The sequence below is a fragment of the Alosa pseudoharengus genome, unplaced genomic scaffold, assembly GCF_046254945.1.
Source record: "Alosa pseudoharengus isolate Yale_2024_CS ecotype anadromous, Long Island Sound unplaced genomic scaffold, YU_APseudo_1.1 YU_APseudo_1.1_scf_2, whole genome shotgun sequence".
Taxonomy (NCBI): Eukaryota; Metazoa; Chordata; class Actinopteri; order Clupeiformes; family Clupeidae; genus Alosa; species Alosa pseudoharengus.
Genome location: NW_027468663.1, coordinates 27404051 through 27425070, shown reverse-complemented (window position 1 = coordinate 27425070; position 21020 = coordinate 27404051). Strand labels below are relative to the sequence as shown.

The following is a 21020-nucleotide window of genomic DNA, read 5'->3' as shown; positions in this document are numbered from 1 at the left end:
TGACCGCTGAGCTCATCTGCAGCCGTATAGCCGGCACAGTAGTGCGTATCTGACCGCTGAGCTCATCTGCAGCCGTATAGCCGGCACAGTAGTGCGTATCTGACCGCTGAGCTCATCTGCAGCCGTATAGCCTGCACAGTAGTGCGTATCTGACCGCTGAGCTCATCTGCAGCCGTATAGCCTGCACAGTAGTGCGTATCTGACCGCTGAGCTCATCTGCAGCCGTATAGCCTGCACAGTAGTGCGTATCTGACCGCTGAGCTCATCTGCAGATGAGTGGTGGACGGCTGTTCAGTGTGCCGTCTCTGTGAACTCATCCAGCACCCAGCGTCCCTCCTGGACATAACTGTAACCCCTGCCATCACATGGGGGGTATGACACCACTCCCTTCTGCTTCACATCACATGAGCTGCCCGGAGGGGGTTGTGTGTGTGTGTGTGTGTGTGTGTGTGTGTGTGTGTGTGTGTGTGTGTGTGTGTGTGTGTGTGTGTGTGTGTGTGTGTGTGTGTGTGTGTGTGTGTGTGTGTGTGTGTGTGTGTGTGTGTGTGTGTGTGTGTGTGTGTGTGTGTGTGTGTGTGTGTGTGTGTGTGTGTGTGTGTGTGTGTGTGTGTGTGTATGTGTGTGTGTGTGTGTGTGTGTGTGGTGACTTTGCTAGAGAGAACACATCTGCTCAAGTCATAACAGGTTATCCCAATGTAAAGTGCCTGTAGTGAAATTGCAGCCACTGTAGAGAGTACAGAGCAACATCATGTTATCAGCAACGTTTGCCCTCAAAGGCGTGTGTGTAAGGTGTGTTGACCACATTACAACCACAGTCTGCGTCTGCTCTTCTCACCGTCTCGCTGTAGACCTTTGATAAGTGTTTCCTGGGCTCGTCGGAGACAGCGGAAGCCACCCGCGTGTTCTGTGGGCAGATGGGGGCGGTGTATCTCTTCAGCGAGGCCCTGAGTGCTGCCCAGATCCTGGCCATCTACCAGCTGGGACCCGGCTACAAGGTACCACATACAGACACAAGAGCTGCTGCTGTAGCATGGTTTACATTCAAAGGTACAAGACCGGTGTGAAAATGAATACGCTTTTTGGCAAACTATTTAAGCCATGCCATGCATCAACTGCTCTCTTCAGCCAATCAAAGTGTCTCTCAGTAAAGCGCTCTCTCTCTCTCTCTCTCTCTCTCTCTCTATCTATCTATCTATCTATCTATCTATCTATCTATCTCTCTCTCTTTCTCTTTCTCTTTCTCTTTCTCTTTCTCTTTCTCTCTCTCTCTCTCTCTCTCTCTCTCTCTCTGAGTAAAACTGTTTCTCTCTCTCCATGTACCATGTCTGTGTTGTCCTCAGGGCACCTTCAAGTACAAGGCTGAGAGTGATCTTCTGTTTGCGGAGCATCACAAGATGCTGCTGTATGACGGCAAGCTGTCCTCCAGCATCGCCTTCACCTACAACCCCCGCGCCACCGACGCTCAGCTCTGCCTGGAGTCCTCGCCCAAAGACAACGCCTCCATCTTCGTCCACTCGCCCCACGCCCTCATGCTGCAGGTCAGCGGCCCTTTATCTCTCCTCCACCCACATGCTGGCTGTTCTCCTGTCTGCCTTTCTCTCCTCACTCCTCCGTTGCTTCACGCCATTGTTCTCCACTTCCTTTGTGTTCCTACTCTGTGCTTGCTCATGCTATTCCGTATCTCATCTGTTCTTCCACTCTTCCCCTCGGCGCCAGCTCTCCTTATTCCTCTGAGACCTCTGCCATGCAAACACACCATGCTCATTCTCTCCTCTTCCAGGTTCACCCTCTTCCCCTCCTACCTGAGCTCTGCCATCCATCATGTCTTTTTGCGAGCACTTTTCAGAGATTAACCACATTCACATGGATTTACTTAACTCAGGCTCTTAGCTGGACAGCTGTACCAATTCTAATTCACCACGTCAACATCTTAGTCCATAGAGCAAATATCAGACATGAAGCCTATTCAGCCCCCCCCACCCCTCTCCATCCCTCTGCTCTCCTTTCCTCCTATACATATAGTATATATGCTATATGATATATATATATACAGGCTGGCGGAATGGCTGTGTCTGTGGAAAGGTTATGCTTACTTTCTTGGAGAAAGTTGAAGTGGTAGTTGATGCAGAGTCATGTAGAGTGATCAGCGTTACCCTAGAGCATAAGAGCAGCTAGTCTACACAAACCATTTTTTTTGAGTCATCAAGACGTCAGGACGGTAAATAAGAGCGGGAGTCTGAGAAGCTGCTCCCTCCCAGGACAGCGACATACATGGAAGCAGTAGAGCAGAGAGCTAGTCTGTCTCCATGTGCACATCTCTCCAGGTCACATCTGACTGCTGCACTCCTGCTGCTCAATGCGGCAGTAATTAGTGACAAGAGACAGGTTGCCTCGTGTTAATTCTTCATTAATCAGTAGCAGATGTGCACGTCTGGCTGATGTCTGTCTTTGGCTTGTCTTTCTCCCTCTCTTCAGTGCCTCCTCACACACATACAGCCCTCTCCTCTCTCAATTACCCCCAGCACACACACACACACACACACACACACTGAAAAGGCCGTCAGCAACACATACACACATACACACACACACACACACACACACTGAAAAGGCCATCAGCAACACACATACACACACACACACACACACACACACACACACACACACACAGAAAAGGACATCAGCAACACACATACACACACACACACACACACACACGCACATACACACACACAGCCATTGTGTCCATGGGCACAAGCTGTGTGGCGTCTCTGTGAACTGTAGGCTGCTTCTCTGAGTGGCATGCAGGACTGTCTAGTTCAGTTTCAAGCACACAGGCAAATGTAGTGGGCCATGACACCTCTTCAGATAAGTGGCCATCATGAATGCTGATCCAGAGGAAAGCTGCATTCTTTGCAGCCCATTGCTCCTGTTTTGTGTCTGCATGGCTGCCAGGGCTTTCATGAGAATAAACAAAACATATGTACACACACACACTAGGGCTTCACTAAATGATTGTTTTCATTGTTGATTAATCTGTCAATTATTTTCCCAATTAATCATTTAGATGTTTAATTGATATCAGAAAGAATATCGATCAGTATTCCCCAAAGCCCATTATTTTGTCCTCAGATGCCCTTGTCTACATGCCAAACATAATCAATTTACTGTCATAGAGGTATAAGGTTTAAGAAGTTTAAGAACCTGCAATCAGCTTTTTTTTAAAAAGTTTTTTACTTTAAAATATAACCCTAACAAATTACAAAATAACTGCTGATTAATTTAATAGTTTACAACTAATTGATTAATCGGTTGTTGCAGCCCTCACATACATACAGTTAAGAACAAAATTATTCATACCCCTGGCAAATATTGATGTAATGTTGATTTTCTCTTGACCAATATATTTGTTCTGACTGAAAATGACACTGCCACATGCCAAAATGTTATAATACAATGTGGTAGAATCATGGAATCAAAGAAATAATCGTTTTTTATCTTTTTTAAAAATTTTTAGGAAAAATGGCATGTCCAAAATTATTCATACCCTTTTTAAATAATCAATGGAAACCTCTTCATTTGCATTCACAAGTCTCAAAATGGTTCTTATAATATCTACCAAGCCTCTCCATGTCTCCATAATTATTCTAGACCACAATTATTCTAGACCACTTTTTAACAGCAATCCGGGTTTTCAGTCAGGAACGATTATTTGCCATCACTCTGGCCTTGTGCTCACTTTTTTTTCGTTCCTGACTGAAAACCCGGATTGCTGTTAAAAAGGTGTGGTCTAGAATAATTATGGAGACATTTCATAAAAATTTTAAAGATGAAAACGCTTCTTTTTTTTAATTCCATGTTTCTCCCACATTGTCTTACAAACTTTTGGCATGTAGATAGATAGATAGATAGATAGATAGATCGATAGATACTTTATTGATCCCCAAGGGGAAATTCAGGTGACAGTGTCATTTTCAGTCAGAACAAACATATTGATAAAGGAAAATCAGCATTAAATCAATATTTGCCAGGGGTATGAATAATTTTGTTCTTAACTGTACATACACACACACACACACTTGCAAACAAACACAGTGCCTATAAAAAGTGTTCATCCCCCTTGGATATTTCCACTTTTACTTTATTTGCCCATTTTTACAAATAATTTACAAAAATCCCCTCTTTAATGTCAAAGTGAAAGCAGATTCCTACAAAGTAATGTTAATTAATTAAAATATATATAATGCAAAATAAGTGATGGCATAAATTTTTTGCAAAACTGCTCAAGCTCTGCCAGGTTGAAAGGGGATCAGATGTGAACAGCCCTTGTTTAAGTCCAGCCACAGGTTTTCTATAGGATTGAGGTCTGGGCTTTGACTTGGCCACTCCAGAACATTCACCATGATGTTGTCTTTAAACCATTTCTGTGTAGTTTGCACTGTAGGCTTCAGCTCATTGTCTTGCTGGAGAGTACACCTTCTCCCAAGTCGTAGTTCGTTGGCCGACTGAATTTGATTGTCCTCCAGGATTTTCATATATTTTGCTGAATTAATTTTACCCTTACCTTTACCTTCCAAGGCCTGCTGGGTCATTCCGTGTGAAATCACCCAATTTCAGCGCAATTTGGCAGGTGACCCTCTCCGAAAAAATCTGAAAAAAATCACAGGTGTTTGTAGACCAAATCCATGCATAGATCTTAAATAGTATATCTGTATAACTAATCGTTGCAAAACTACAGCCCTTTGAAACTTCAAGTCATTTTAAGCATTGTGGTGAACAATCCTTTTTGTTCAACTTCCAGCATTATTGGCTCTTTTGGTATTTCACACTGAAAGTAATTGTGGTGAATAATTACTTAATATTAATCTTAGACTGGCGAACTTCAGGAAAAAGTCAGGAATCAAGTTTATTCTATTACAAGCAGAGAGAGTACAAAAAAGGTCTATGGTCTATGTAGGCCTAGCCCAGGCCTGAAAGGCCTAGGTTGGCCTGTAGCCAACTCCTCTCCTCAGCTACATCCTTAGTCCAAGTCTAGAAATCTAAATCTGACAAACATTTCAGTTTAGTTACTTTTAAATGCTTTAAACAAAGAACAAAATGGCGCCAAGAACAAGCCCACATGATTGGTTCTCCAGTTGGCATCAGACACACCTACTCACACCCACTTCACACCTATCTGAATAGCATGAGGAGAGATATCTTATATATCAGAAATATCACTTATAGAATGTTCACAATCAAATCATTACAATCCTTGTACTGAGACTATCAGAATGATACCAAACATGAATACATTTACATTTCATGACACATGGATACATTATATCAAGGTAATATCCTTTGTCCTGTGTAACTAACCAGCACATTAGCATTCCATTGGGGGAGGGGATGGTGTCTTTGTTTAAAACCAAGAAGGGTTACATGGCTAACTAAAAGTAGTCTTGAAGTTAAATTATTATCCATTTTAACCATAAATTTATTGCTATCAATTCCCCCTTTTCAAGTCTGAATGACTTGAATTTTAACATAAGATTCCATAAACATGAGCATTCTTGAACAATTTTACAATTTTTTATTTTTTTTTGTATAAAGTCCATAATCAGTCCATAATCAATGTAAGTGTGTGCGTGAGCAAGGAAAGCAGCGTTCAGCATACATCCTTTCTTGCGTTTCTCTTCCGTTCAAGGGTCCTCTTATGAAACTTGAATGTGTCTGCATTGTTTCAGTGTAAGTGTATGCGAGTGCAAAGGGTGTGCATGCAGGCCGCGTTCGGCGTGCACCCTTGTGTCAGTCCAAATATGTCCACATGTATTGCGGGCAGTGAACAATGTGCGATGAGTGTCTTTGATGATGCGGGAGTGCAAGGCTGCTTTCGGCCCCCCCCCCTTTGTTGCTTTTGTTGCTTTCAGTCAGTCCAGTTTTGTTGCTTCCAGAGTCATGGCAGTTGCTTCTGCCACAGGTTCCGTTGGACCTGTGGTTCCTGAGCCTCGTCCAGTCTCGTCTCATGACATGCCTGGCTGGCCACTGCTGCTGCTCTGGGCTGTACCAGAGCCCAGGGCAGAGTTGTCTGGTCCATCAATCTCGTCCAGTGGCATGGTCTGGTCTCCGCTGCTGCTCTGGGTTGTACTGGCGTGGTAGCTGAGCCTGGTTGGTGGAGCCATCCGCCATCTTGAAAGGATCTTCTTGAGATGTTTGCGTAGTGGTAGTCGAAGACAAAGGCATGTCACACCTCCCTTTGTCCCTTCTGGCATGAAAGAGATTCTGGAGAGACTGGAGAGTGGTTTCACAACAACTTGGAGAGACATTAGCATGAGTGTAAACAGAGTCAAACAGTGTCTTGTGAAATGCAGATTCACAAGTCAACAAAAGTATGCTAATGTATTCAGTTTCTCAATTGGAGACAGTCACACCTATAGGTCTTCTAACATAGCAGGGCTATTTACCTCCAAAGAGACATTTGCATCTATTGGCAAAGGCCAATATAAAGAAAATAAATAAACTTTTGGTTAAGTTTAGATGTTTAAAAGAAAAAAAAAATCCACAGACTCACGTGGGTAGGGTATCCCTTTCTTTAAAGAGATTTTGCATTAGAAGTGAGGGTCAGTAAAACAAAACAGTAGGTATTTAAAAAAATGACAATTTGATCAATAAAACCAGTAAACTTAGAGAAGAAAGTATTTCAAGTAAATACCATCTATCTCCCCCCTTTTATAGTTTCTTAACTATAACCAAATAAAAGTAATTTCAAACATAAAGAAACTCAAGTTGTGGGTATGAATCTATTCAATTGAACATTTGCCCACATCAAACAAGGTGTAAACATGTAGCAAACATTTCCCATTGTCATACAAGCAAAAAAAAAAAAAAATCTGTCTTAACATGTTAAACCCCAAAAGGTGTATTTAAAACAAAATAAATTAAAGGAAAAAAAAATGGTTGAAATCAACAATGGTCTCCCATTAACACTCCTCATAGGTTCATATCTCCCCAGTGAAGCTCCTTTTGTGTCCATGGGGAGAAGCTGGGGGGTTGGTTATAGAATATAGTGATGCTAAAAACAAAGGCAGTGAGATAAGATAGCAAAAGGTGTGAGAACTTTTGACCCAAGAAAACAAAGACAACATTTCAAAACAGAAGGACTTGAAACAAAAAAAATGGAAACAAACACATATAAAGAAATAAAAGATTTAAAAATAAATTCACACACACAGGGCCGGCCCACACGCGCATTCATACCGTTAGTAGACACACAAAGACACACAAAGACACACACAGCTCCATGGAGCTGGGAGACAACTTAAATGGGCTGCAGGAAGATTTTCCTGCTTAAAAAAAAAAAAACGGAGACAAAGAAGTTTAGTCAAGCCTTTTCAGTTAGCTCATATTAGCTCACAAAGACATCTAGACGCCCCTAGCGGCAGCTAGTTAGCTCAGGCGTACTTAAAAGAGGCCTATTGATACTTGAGTGTAGATGTAAAACAAAAACAATACATCTACTCAAAAACAAAACAAGACTAGTGTTAGCTTAACACTTTGGATTCTAGCCGCTCATGCGCTCTTGGTGATAAAAACAAAAACAGCAGCGCCAAGTTCTGTCTAATATTCTGTTTTGGTAATGAAATGTTCTGTAAACAAAAAGGGGCATAAGCTACGTAACTTCTTAGGACCTGGCCAGCGTTCCCTAATACCGCGAAAAATAGGTAGCTCACTATACCACAGTGATTAATATTGAGTTGCCTAGCAAACTCGCTAACCTATTTACTCTTTAGACTAGACTAAAGAGGCTCCCTAATTGGATTGGGCTTCATAGAAGCCAATGTCATCCAACACATATAGGGCAATTTACAAAATATGGATTAATTCGTCTTGTGCGACGTTTTGCCAAAATCGGGGAAGCACAATTTTGTGTCCACTATTAAGTTACGGTTTTGCCAAAAATGTCTACTCACTCAGAATGCCTTTTCCGATATCTTAACGCCCGTTCCAAACTGTGGTTAGCAGGAACCGCCCGGGTTTACAGATCCACCTTCGTTCATCACCAAAGAAGAAATGCAGATAAAAAGCGTCCTTACCTGGGAGATGTCACCAGAGCGATGAGAAAAAGGAAAAAAAAAAAACTGCGGCATCTTAGAATCAGCGACAAAAGTATATTATCTCTGCGGTTGGAACCTCCATGAAAGTAATTGTGGTGAATAATTACTTAATATTAATCTTAGACTGGCGAACTTCAGGAAAAACTCAGGAATCAAGTTTATTCTATTACAAGCAGAGAGAGTACAAAAAAGGTCTATGGTCTATGTAGGCCTAGCCCAGGCCTGAAAGGCCTAGGTTGGCCTGTAGCCAACTCCTCCTCTCCTCAGCTACATCCTTAGTCCAAGTCTAGAAATCTAAATCTGACAAACATTTCAGTTTAGTTACTTTTAAATGCTTTAAACAAAGAACAAAATGGCGCCAAGAACAAGCCCACATGATTGGTTCTCCAGTTGGCATCAGACACACCTACTCACACCCACTTCACACCTATCTGAATAGCATGAGGAGAGATATCTTATATATCAGAAATATCACTTATAGAATGTTCCAAACATTCTCACCAAACATTCTCATCAAATCATTACAATCCTTGTACTGAGACTATCAGAATGATACCAAACATGAATACATTTACATTTCATGACACATGGATACATTATATCAAGGTAATATCCTTTGTCCTGTGTAACTAACCAGTACATTAGCATTCCATTGGGGGAGGGGATGGTGTCTTTGTTTAAAACCAAGAAGGGTTACATGGCTAACTAAAAGTAGTCTTGAAGTTAAATTATTATCCATTTTAACCATAAATGTATTGCTATCAACACACATTAGTGAAACTATGTGAATAGAAGTACATTTTCCTGTTGAATTAATCCAATCGGATCAGACGTATCTTGTATACTTTCCCCTCTGCAAAGCTCTGAAAATGGCTATAAATTCATTATGTGAAAAGACATCATCACCTTTGAGGGCTTCTCATTCAAAAAGTATGTGACACAAATTCATCAGATTTTTTCCCTACACATATATGTATTATAAGGTCCTGTCCATGCATTAACTTTGGTTGTTATCATTTTCATATTTTCAGAGCATTTTTTTAAAATTGGGCTTGATTTTCAAAAAGCCTGTTTTCATCTTCTCATTTCACCACGTGGACAGTTAACCGGATTTTTTTTAATTTTACCATATATCATTCTGTATGTGAGGATCATCTGCCCAAAATTTGGGCTTGTTGCTGAGTTTCTTCATTGAGATAAGATTGTCAATAAATCCACTGAATTTGTACTTTATCTGCAGTACCACTTTGCACCACATGTGGTGCTCTTTAAATACAATGGAAGTCAATGGAAGAGTAAGAGAGTCACTTGTTTGCTGCACATATCCAATCTAAACACACAGTTTATGGTTCATAGTTGAATTGGTCCAAATAATTATTGCAACATGAACAACATACTACTCATACATACATCTTATTTAGAGAAAATAAACTGATCAAGTAAATTATACACACATAAGACTGACTGGTCATCATACATGCAGCAAGAGGATTTAGCATAATTACCATCTTTTCTACACCAGCTTCAACCTATCAATGCCTATGTGAGCACTTTAATAATTTTTAGCCAGCTGGTTAGGCAAAGTCTATATTCATCGTCATATGCTTGGGATGCAGTCCTCTGTGATACATAGACAAAGAGCATCAAGATGAAGATCAGTGCTTTAACAAACAATCAAACAATGGGTTTCTAAAATTCAGTTCATCAAGGTATTTCACTTGATGAAGATGATCATGTGTGTTTCCATCACAAGTATTCATAACAAGGTTTGAGGACTCGTGGATCCAAGAGGCATTTGTAAAAAGATGATAAATCTTTAGTATTGATTTTTCTGCATCTGACAATGCACAGAATTTTAGAAACCCCTTTTTACTTGAACCATATGAACCATAAACTGTGTGTTTAGATTGGATATGTGCAGCAAACAAGTGACTCTCTTACTCTTCCATTGACTTCCATTGTATTAAAAGAGCACCACATGTGGTGCAAAGTGGTACTGCAGATAAAGTACAAATTCAGTGGATTTATAGACAATATTTGTAAAAAATCTTATCTCAATGAAGAAACTCAGCAACTAGCCGAAATTTTGGGCAGATGATCCTCACATACAGAATGATATATGGTAAAATTAAAAAAAATCCTGTTAACTGTCCACGTGGTGAAATGAGAAGATGAAAACAGGCTTTTTGAAAATCAAGCCCAATTTAATAAAAATGCTCTGACAATATGATAATGTTAACAACCAAAGTTAATGCATGGACATGACCTTATAATCCATACATGAGTGGGAAAAAAATCTGATGAATTTGTGTCACATACTTTTTGAATGACAAGCCCTCAAAGGTGGTGATGTTTTTTCACATAATGAATTTATAGCCATTTTCAGAGCTTTGCAGAGGGGAAATTACACAAGATACACCTGATTTGATTGGATTGTTTAATTCAAAAGGAAAATGTACTTCTATTCACATAGTTTCACTAATGTGTGTGAAATACCAAAAGAGCCAATAATGTTGGAAGTTGAACAAAAAGGATTGTTCAACACGATGCTTAAAATGACTTGAAACTTCAAAGGGCTGTAGTTTTGGAACCATTAGTGATACAGATATACTATTTAAGATTTATGCATAGGTTTGGTCTACAAACACCTGTGATTTTTTTCAGATTTTTTGGGAGAGGGTGACCTGCCAGCCACTGGGTGATTTGACACGGAATGACCCTGCTGTCGTTTTTTTGTTGATGTGCAGAGTTTGGTGTCCGCCAAAAGTAGCATCTAGTCTGATAGCCAAAAAGCTCAGTTTTGGTCGAGCAACGAGCCTTCTTCCATTTGACCTTGGAGTCTCTCACATGCCTTAAGGCGAACTTTAGTCAAGATTTAATAAGAGCTTTGCCACTCACCCATAGAGATTTGACTAGTGAATAACTCAGGCAAAAATTGCTGTATGCAGTTTCTCCCATCTCAGCTGCTGAAGCTTTTAACTTCTTCAGAGTTGTCATAGGTGCTGTGGTGGCCTCCCCCACCATTATTCTTCTTGAATTATCCTTCAGTTTGTCGCTCTAGGCAGATTTGCACATTTGCCATATTTCTTACATTCCTTAATGATGGATTTTGCTGAACTCCAGGGGATGTTCAATGACTTTTTGTATCCACCCCTACACTTATGCATGTCAATAACCTTTTCTCTGAGTTGTTTGGAGTGTTTTATTTTCATGGTGGAATTATAGCCAGGCATACTGATTGCCCAGTGACTGGACCTTCGTCTGGCGTCTTTGTATTACTATATCATACACATGCACTGCAGGCGATATCCATTTCACTATATTATTAGCACCAATTATTAGCACCAATTGGCTGGACCTCTGTTGATTTAGGTCAGTTTCTTTAAGTGGGGGTGAATATTTATGCAGTTGCTTATTCTGCATTATATATTTTTAAGAGGGGATTTTTGTAAATAATTGTAAAAAAAGGGCAAATTAAATTGACAGAGTCCATTTATTAAAGCAATAAAAGGGGAAATATCCAAGGGGGGTGAATACTTTTTATAGGCACTGTATATGCATACACAGAAGCAACCTGCAAATAGGGGAATAGTTTAAGTTGATATGAATGGAGGATTTAAACCATACTAGATTAGGACTTTTACTCTTTTTACTCTGTGCATGTAATGTTAACTCGCACAAATGATAAATTGTGGGGCTATAAACTTGATGGTCATAGATATTCCTCTCTGTTCTGTGCAGGACGTGAAGGCAGTGGTCACTCACTCTGTGCAGAGCGCCATCCACTCCATAGGCGGCGTACAGGTGCTCTTCCCTCTGTTTGCACAGCTGGACTTTCTCCAGCCCTCCAGTGATGAGCCGAATTCATCTATCTGGTAAGAAGCAGCCCCTCTCCTCAAAGATGCCCATTTGATTAGAGCTATGCATGAAGATGTCTATATGGCTGCTGTGTGAGTATTGAAGCAGCATCCCATCTCACTGTCCCCCTCTCTTTCTCCTCCTCCTCCACCTCTCACTGTCCCCCTCTTTCTCCTCCCTCTCCTCCTCCTCCACCTCTCACCGTCCCTCTCTCTTTCTCCTCCTCCTCCACCTCTCACTGTCCCCCTCTCTTTCTCCTCCTCCTCCACCTCTCACTGTCCCTCTCTCTTTCTCCTCCCTTTCCTCCTCCACCTCTCACTGTCCCCCTCTCTTTCTCCTCCCTTTCCTCCTCCACCTCTCACTGTCCCCCTCTCTTTCTCCTCCTTCTCCTCCACCTGTCAGTTGCACCCTGTTGTCGTTTGTGATGGAGCTGCTGAAGAACTCGGTGGCTATGCAAGAGCAGGTGCTGTCCTGTAAGGGGTTCCTGGTGATTGGCTACACTCTGGAGAAGGTGCGTGCGCATGTACACTGCTTTTTCTATCTGTTTTTCAGCCATTGATTAAGGAGAATGAAAAGTTCAATTGAACCCAGCTGAACCTCTAAAGCCTCTAAAGTAGACTATGAAGTTCTAATTTCGGACATTGAAGAAGGCCATCGCAAAGACCATGTCATACCATCTAACACAAAGCTCTCCTCCTCAAATTGGAACCCCTTGTGTTCTTAAGTCTGTTGTTTCAGCTGACTATCCTTCCTTGTTTTTGATGACATTCCTTTAAGCATGAACAATTAAAGGCCAATGCTGTCAGCACTCTGCCCCAGTGACAGCTCTTTGGTTGGAAGAGAGCAGGGTGCACTCAGCTCACCTTCCCTCCGCAGCTCGGCCCCTAATTGCGGTTCCACTGAGCAGGAGGAGATGGGGCTAATGTGGGGATGAGCGCGCTGGGTGAGGCTTCATCAGGCTGCCGCTGTTTGATGTGCCAAAGAGCCGTAATGAGCTGGCCTGTCTGCCGTGCGGCGCTCCCTTAATGACCCGCTGTCTGTCCCCACAGCCCTGCGCTGCCACTGCTCCACGTGGCTCTCCTACAGCACATCACGGCCTCACACACCTCCCTCACATCTTACACATATTTCACTTTTTTTACAACTTTCACCTTTGATCTAGATTTTTCAGGTACCAGGACTATATCCCCAGGAATATCTAAGGCATTGCTGGGTTAATGATTTACCTTCAAAATAATGTCAAGCATTTGCAAAGTCCAGTGGACTATTTGAGTTATTCAGATATTAAATGGAAGACTATTTAGCTAAAAAAGTCTCTCATCTGTATATATGTTTGTATGTGTGTGTTGGGTTGTTTGGTTATAAATGTGTGCTGTTTTATTTTACTATTTACTGGTTTCAGTCTTCCAAAGTTCATGTGACTCGACCTGTTTTGGACATACTCCTGGCCTTTGCACGTTACCTTAGCAACCTGTCCAATGGTGTCCCACTGCTGAAACAGCTGTGTGACCACATCCTGTTCAACCCCACTATATGGATCCATGCTCCTTCCAAGGTAGACACAGACACAGACACAGACACAGACACAGACACAGACACAGACACAGACACAGACACAGACACAGACACAGACACAGACACAGACACAGACACAGACACAGACACAGACACAGAGTTTTAAGCAAATTAACCTTGCACATCTGACTTACTTGATTGTCTGTGGGTTCCAGTCATTAATATGTGTATGCTTGTGTGTTGTTCCCATTTCTCTACAGGTACAACTGACTCTCTACACTTACCTGGCCACAGAGTTCATCAGTACGGTCACCATCTATAATGCCATTCGGCGAGTGGGCACTGTGCTGCAGGTGATGCACACGCTGAAGTACTTCTACTGGGTGGTGAACCCCCAGGACCGCAGCGGGGTCACCCCCAAAGGCCTGGGTAACTCTTTTGCTTTCCTTCTTTTTGTAAATCACTCTTTTGCTTTCCTTCTTTCCCCTTTGCATTCATACTCAGGTTTTGGTTTATGTTGTGATCTTGTTTTGGTTTGCTCAACATGGACGATGAGAAAAGAGATGTCTAGATACCATAGTATTCTCATCTCCTGAGCACTACTTACAGTAGTGTGCTGATACCATAGTATTCTCATCTCCTGAGCACTACTTACAGTAGTGTGCTAATACCATAGTATTCTCATCTCCTGAGCACTACTTACAGTAGTGTGCTGATACCATAGTATTCTCATCTCCTGAGCACTACTTACAGTAGTGTGCTGATACCATAGTATTCTCATCTCCTGAGCACTTCTGAGCTTGTCCAGCACTAGGCTGCTGGGACGCAATTGTCCAGGAATAAAAGCTCAGGGATATATTCCTCCTGCTTTTATAAGGCTTTGTGCTGTTTTAAACGATTTTACGACCTCACAGTCCACGAGTTGTTGATGGAGCAATTTTATGTGGTATTTTTACCCCGTCATCAGACACCTCTCCTCTGAGCTAATTTAGGTGTGTGCCAGTCATAATGAATTCATAGGAAAAACAGAGAAGGACTTTTATGTAGCAGTGGTGTTTCTTCTCAATCCATGATATCTGAAAACCTGGATAGTGATATTTTTAGTGCTGCTGGCATGACTGTTGGTCTTGTTGTTTCGCTGAGGTGACTGACAATCATCTGTTGGGCTTTTCCACCTTCATTTCCATATCAAGGCATTACAAAATCACACTGTACATTTTAGGAGTAGTAGAATGCCAAAATGGCATTGAAAGTGAGTCCCCTCGCCCCATGGTTTTCTGAAAGCTGCAGTGTACCGCTGCTACACCTCATGTTATCCACAGCTGTTAAAACCCATCCAGTTATTTTGTCTGTGTGTAGCTGTGTAGCGTTTGTACATTGTTTTATTTTTCATGACCGTGCTTGGATTTCTCTCACCACCTAAACCTCAAAGAAAGAACCTTTGGCCGACTACATTCAGTATCTCCAGACTTCTTCTCAAATTTACTCTGTTTTCATTATATATATTTTTCACTCATTTGAAAGAGATTATTTTCAAAGAGTTATTTGAATTACTAGATGCTGTCCTAGTCCATTGTGGTATCTGCTTCCCTGTCTAAAAAAGTCTTTGTTTTTGTGTTTGTTTGTGTGTGTGTGTGTGTGTGTGTGTGTGTGTGCATGGATGGGTATAGATGGCCCCAGACCCAATCAGAAGGAGATCAACTCTTTAAGAGCATTTCTGCTACTGTTTGTCAAGCAGCTCATCATGAAGGTACAGCTCCGTGTCCATCTCTACAGATCAACATATTGTGTGACAATTTGTTTTGGATGAATTTTTACAAGATATAAAACATTTAAAGAAATGTATATATTTACATAATGTAATAAATGTTGAACAATTTATTTTCTGTTTTGCTAGGATTACGGGGTAAAGGAAGATGAACTCCAGAGTATTCTGAACTATCTTCTCACCATGCATGAGGTAAACAGTGTCCCGGTTATCTCATTTCACAGGTCTTTTTGTGCCATGTTCATTTGCAGCACAGTGAGTTCTGACACTGGCATACAGTGGCAGTACCTCTAATATCTGCCATACAATCAGCATAAGTGTTTTTTTACAAGATCTGTTGGCATGTTCAATCCTAAAATGTTTTAGTCTTCACTGTTTGTTTGTTTTAGCTGTTGATCTTTGCTGTTAAGAGAAAGGAGTCAAAAGAAAAAAGGACAGAAGAAAAGTCTCACGACCAAGGCACTTCTTAAATCAAAATGCTATTTATTAAATGGGCGTGTCCTGAATTGACAGATTTAAGAAGCCATTTATGGCTATTGAAGACATGCCCATTTAATAAAGACATTTTAATTAAGAAGTGCCTTGGTCTGGAGACTTTTGCTTTTACAGTATTACCCTCATAGGGAGCTTCGCTGGTAATTGCTGAATTTGGTAAGGCCACTAGATGGCACTACAACCAAATGTCATCAGTTTCTTGTGGCCAGTGGTAGTAGACCAGACATGCATGCTGTGTCTCAGCGCCAGTGTGCTTGAACTAGAACACACATGCCACCTCTGATCTAGTTGGTGTTTTTTAAGGTGATTTTTTTCCCATGAAAGGTTTAAAAATAGGAACTATATAGGGACTGCTGATCTTCAATCAGCAGGAAAGGACAAGGGTTTGGGTCAGTGTGATATCACTTTGCTGTTGCACATGTATTAGCCACTTCTTTGAATGCAGAGGCTTGGTTCCTTTGTTCCTATTTCTTTGGTCAATGTTTCTAAATAGGGTTATTTTAAAATATATTCATAAAATGATTTGTACACGTCATGGTATTAGGGTCTTATACAACCTTACTGCATCACTACTAATTATATGTCTTAATTGAAATGAAATGAACATGCAGTTATACTGTGGTTGTGATGCCATTCTCTGCCCATGGTGCATCGTGATAGCTGATTTTAATATAATATTGTGGTAAATGTTTTCAGGATGACAATCTGATGGATGTGCTACAGCTCCTGGTTGCTTTGATGTCAGAGCATCCTAGTTCCATGGTCCAGGCATTCGACCAACGCAATGGAATACGGTAAGCCATAGCTGTCTATCACCACCGCCACAATATCCCAAATTCTAGGGCTTAATCTCTCCGTAATAACATTCCTAAGGGTTGGAAGAAAGGACCTTTTCATCGTATAAATGTTCTGAATAAGGAGAATAACCTTTGTTTTTATCTTGGACGTTCCACTCCGTAGGGAACATTTTTATTTCCCGCTAGAGCCTTGAAAAGGGCTGAAACACAGTGCTAAGATGGAGTGGAGAGCTTCCAGTTCAGTAATACTCCCATTGGTGGGGCACAACCTGGGACAGGCCTGACAGCAGCCAGTAAAGAGGGATTTTACTGGCAACTCTGGATACCGTACACTCTTACACAGGGCATTAGTATGGGCTACTGAAACGCAGGCATTCAGATTTATTTCACCTGTAGAGGCCTGCTATACACATTCCCCATCACACAGGGAAATGTCCGCCCTACCTAGCAGGGGGTGTCTGGTCCTGGCCTGATAAAAACTCTTAAGGCCCCAGCAAAAGTGCAGAGGTCCTTCATGGCAGCACAGAGGCCCATTCACACTGAAGCTGGTGGACCAGTGTCACACTGCGATAACTGTCTTTGTCTTTACAGACTACATGTTATTCTTTCACTCCAACAAAAAAGTGAGATTGGGGTGGGGGTCGGCTCATGCTAAATTTATCGTGCTAATATTCAAGGGGACTGTGTGTGTGTGTAAGATTGTGTAAGCATTTAATAAGTGTTTCGATGCTGAAAACTGGTAAAAAGTTGTATAGAGAACTTTACAATGCCTACCTACAATCTTTGCTGTGCTATGGAATAATTCAGTTTTGTGTATGTCTTTATGGCTTCAGATATGAGTAGTCTGATCAGTAATCTTGGGAGAGACTTTTTTATGCGTTTTCAATAAGTATAAATTTCACAGAGATTATCAGCATTTATCATAATTTTTTCTGATTGTAATGATAAGATGCAAAATTATTGATTATTTTGAATTTTCTAATTGTTAAATGATCAGCTCATGTGCTGATTGACCGTTGATAGAGATTTTATTTCAACCTGAATTCTACTAGTCTGGTTTGAAATGTTTCTTACTTTGAATGGGTACTGATGATATATTTCGGTGGGAATCCTGATTACATCAATACATTTAATTAATCCTAATTACATTGATCCATGTAATTAATCCTTATTATGTTTCATTGAACTACAGGCTGTAGCTAATCACACTCTGTTCATGTAATCTGACTAATGCATGTTGTAACATTGTGAATTTGTATGTTCAAACATTTTTGTCACAGGGTCATTTACAAGCTCCTGGCATCAAAGACTGAAGGCATCCGAGTGCAGGCGCTGAAAGTCATGGGCTACTTTCTGAAGCATCTGCCACCAAAGTAAGTTCAAAAGGACAAGACACAAAGGCAAATAATCATGCTTGTATTTGACCTGCTCCATGTATATTTAAATGGCCTGGTCAGATCCTTTGGGTAGAACACACTCCGTGTCAGTTCCTCATGTACTGCGTGCGTGTCTTCACATTATGGCATGAGAGGAAGAATGGCCGCACCGCGTGTGTGCCATGCATGAAACGTCAAGTCTACAGTCTGAATGTTTCATGGGGCAGTGGTCGATAGGTAATGCCCTTTGTAGTGCTGGAGCTCAATGAATGGCGTAGTTTATACTGTAGGCTAGATTTTCTCCAGGCCGATTAGGTCTCATTGGAGAAGGCCATGCTAATACCAAATGAATGTGTTTGAGATGAGAGGGAAATGGCTGCAGGGAGCCACTGGTTGAAATGTTGGTAGCGCCGCAGTGTGTCTGCCCTGTCTGCTTTTGATCTCGGGGCTTTGATCAGGGCATTTGCCAGCAGCTCTGTCAGCATTAAAAATGTTCAGTTTTTCTCTGTACTGCCGGCTTTCTCCTTTCATTGGGTGCCTTGTCTGCTGTTTAGATTCATACCCGTACATGTGCAAGGCACTGGTGGTACAGGTATCATAGTCATAATATGCTTATGCTCAACACACACACACACACACACACACACACACACACACACACACACACACACACACACACACACACACACACACGTACAGAGACTCTCATACATTTGTACGTACATACATTTTTATATACATAAAATGTGTATACCGTATGTTTTTACATACAGAAATAGTGTAACAGAAATGCCACAGAATGCCATTGCTCTTTCTTTGCCCTCACCTCAGTGATCATATTGATGTATAGGGATACCTCACCGTACTTTCTCTTGCATATCTATAGAGGTAATAATGTACATGTCTTAAATGTTATATCATATTGTTAACAGCTGTGTAGGAGTGATGAAATAATTAGATTGAATAGTAATTTAATACTTAAAAGTCTAGACGCTGGAGCATTCTTTGACCCAGAGTTTTTGGCTTTTACTTTTATTGTAGCATTTAAAATTGAACTCTGATGCACATTTTTATCTTGGTGTGCCCTTTTATTGGATAAGATTGTTTTTCACAGATTTTATTTGGTTAGTTTTTATTAGACCTATCTGCAGTAAGTACACTGTCAGAATTAAAATCTGCTAAACCATTTGTACTGAAAATGTGATTGCACACAGTATGTGTACTGCATCTGTGACCCTGCTATTGCAGTTCACACACAATCTGTGTGAGCTCAGGCTTTCTATTGCAATAATGTTTACACATAGTCCACAGCCGACTGTATTTATCACATTGATATGTAGGGACGTAATGGAGGGCAGTGACTGTACGCTTTCAGGTGAGTGCAGTGGACTAAGATGTCCAGCATAATATCACAGGAAACTGATGATTGATCACTTCCTTTATTGCACTACAAAGGTACAGAGTGAGCAGACATTTTGATGGCACACATGTAACTCTTTGGAGACAGCCTCATAAACTAAATATTTAATACAGTGATGCTTCCTTCATAGCATCATTAAATGGACCCTAGAGTTCCTGTCTGTCTAACTGTTAAATGTCATTTTCTATGGGAATTTCCAGGAATATCCCACAAGGGGATATATAGCCTTAGTGATATTACAAACAAAAAGAACAAATTGGTAAAAGCAAGGAGGTTGCTTTTTTTTGTCTCTTTCTACTTTCAATTGTAAATTGTTTTTGTCGATCAAAAACATGATATTGTATAGACAGAGTCGAAAATGCTCAATTTTTTTTTTAGCTTCTGTTTATTGATATCTCAAGTTAACAGACAAACTGTGAGGTCTGAATGCATACTTTTACAAATGTCTACATACTGTATACATACATATATACATGTTATAAAGCATATTGAAATTGCACACATACACCCACTTAACAAAATCACACATACACACACACACACATACACAGCACAAAACAGTAAACAACATTAATATCAACAATGATCAATTAAAAAATACAAGAGTATAGTCTAATAAAGGTAGCAAGTGTTAAGAGGAACATTAACTGGACTCCATGAAGGGTTGCCAAGTCTTTTTTCAGAGTCAAAAATGCTTTTAATCACTTTTTAAAAATATTGTACATAATTGATTATGCCATTATTTTCAGGTTTTGCACACACTCACAGATCTTGTAGCTCTTCAATTGCATTAATATTAGTATTTGTTCTTTTTTTGTTGTTGTACTGTTTTAAATATTTCACCCAAATTATTAGTTTTTCTCAGTTGCTAAAACACTAAAACCCATTGGCTGAAGAAAGTTCTCAGTTGCTTGAACTCATTAAGCTAATTGTTCAGTCTGTTGTCAATACCTTAAACCATTTCACATGGTAAAATACAATTTGCAGATCTCACTTACAGTTTTTAGCAAAACTTTGAACACATTCTCATGCTCAAAACACATTCTGCACTCTAATGCACATACATCCATACTGGTAAACACAGGCAAAAATGAAATAGAAATAGACATACACATGTCATTGATTATACACAACCACTCAAAATTGATTTCACTTGTTTCAAATGATGTGACAAAACCAATATAAGCCAGTTCAGAGAGCAAACAGGTTGTTGAAGGTGGGAATGAGAATGGATAGAAGAAACTATGTGAGAGGACGAGGACGAGTGCATATGCGAGGTGGGGGACCAGGAGTAATGGGGAGGATGGCAAGAAAAAGGATTTCTATTGGACACTGTAGTACAGTGCATTGTAGGCTGTATACTGTACAATACTTTTTGACTGGTTGCAAGTTCATATCAACAAAGAACAAGAATCAAAGGACAAGTTTGTGAGATGCAGGGTACTGTAAAAATAGGGGTACAAGGAGGAGGAAGAACAAAAAAATGCAAAGAGCAAAGCAAAGTAGTAATTTCTACTTGATGTTTTCGTTCATCAAAAGACAATGACGGAAAAATATGAATTTTGTTTTGAGATTAAAAATGTATTTCTCCCTGAGAACTATATGTTTTGAACAATGTGTTTTCTATTTTCTGGTGTATTGTTTAGTGACTGCTTGATAGTGTATATCATTTTGATCACTTTGTTTATGATTTGAGAG

The 21020-nt window shown here is 40.5% G+C and overlaps 1 protein-coding gene across 6 annotated transcripts in view; it reads left to right on the top strand.

Moving 5' to 3' along the window:
- Window positions 1-21020, top strand: part of lrba (LPS-responsive vesicle trafficking, beach and anchor containing) — a 205339-nt gene that overhangs the window by 29169 nt on the left and 155150 nt on the right. For all 6 annotated transcript variants that reach the window (XM_076294354.1, XM_076294353.1, XM_076294352.1 and 3 more), the window contains 10 exons: window positions 849-995; window positions 1341-1538; window positions 11835-11968; window positions 12354-12462; window positions 13354-13506; window positions 13727-13895; window positions 15137-15216; window positions 15364-15426; window positions 16426-16523; window positions 17807-17899. In XM_076294354.1, the coding sequence (XP_076150469.1) occupies window positions 849-995; window positions 1341-1538; window positions 11835-11968; window positions 12354-12462; window positions 13354-13506; window positions 13727-13895; window positions 15137-15216; window positions 15364-15426; window positions 16426-16523; window positions 17807-17899 (1244 nt within the window). The remainder of the gene's footprint in view (window positions 1-848; window positions 996-1340; window positions 1539-11834; window positions 11969-12353; window positions 12463-13353; window positions 13507-13726; window positions 13896-15136; window positions 15217-15363; window positions 15427-16425; window positions 16524-17806; window positions 17900-21020) is intronic.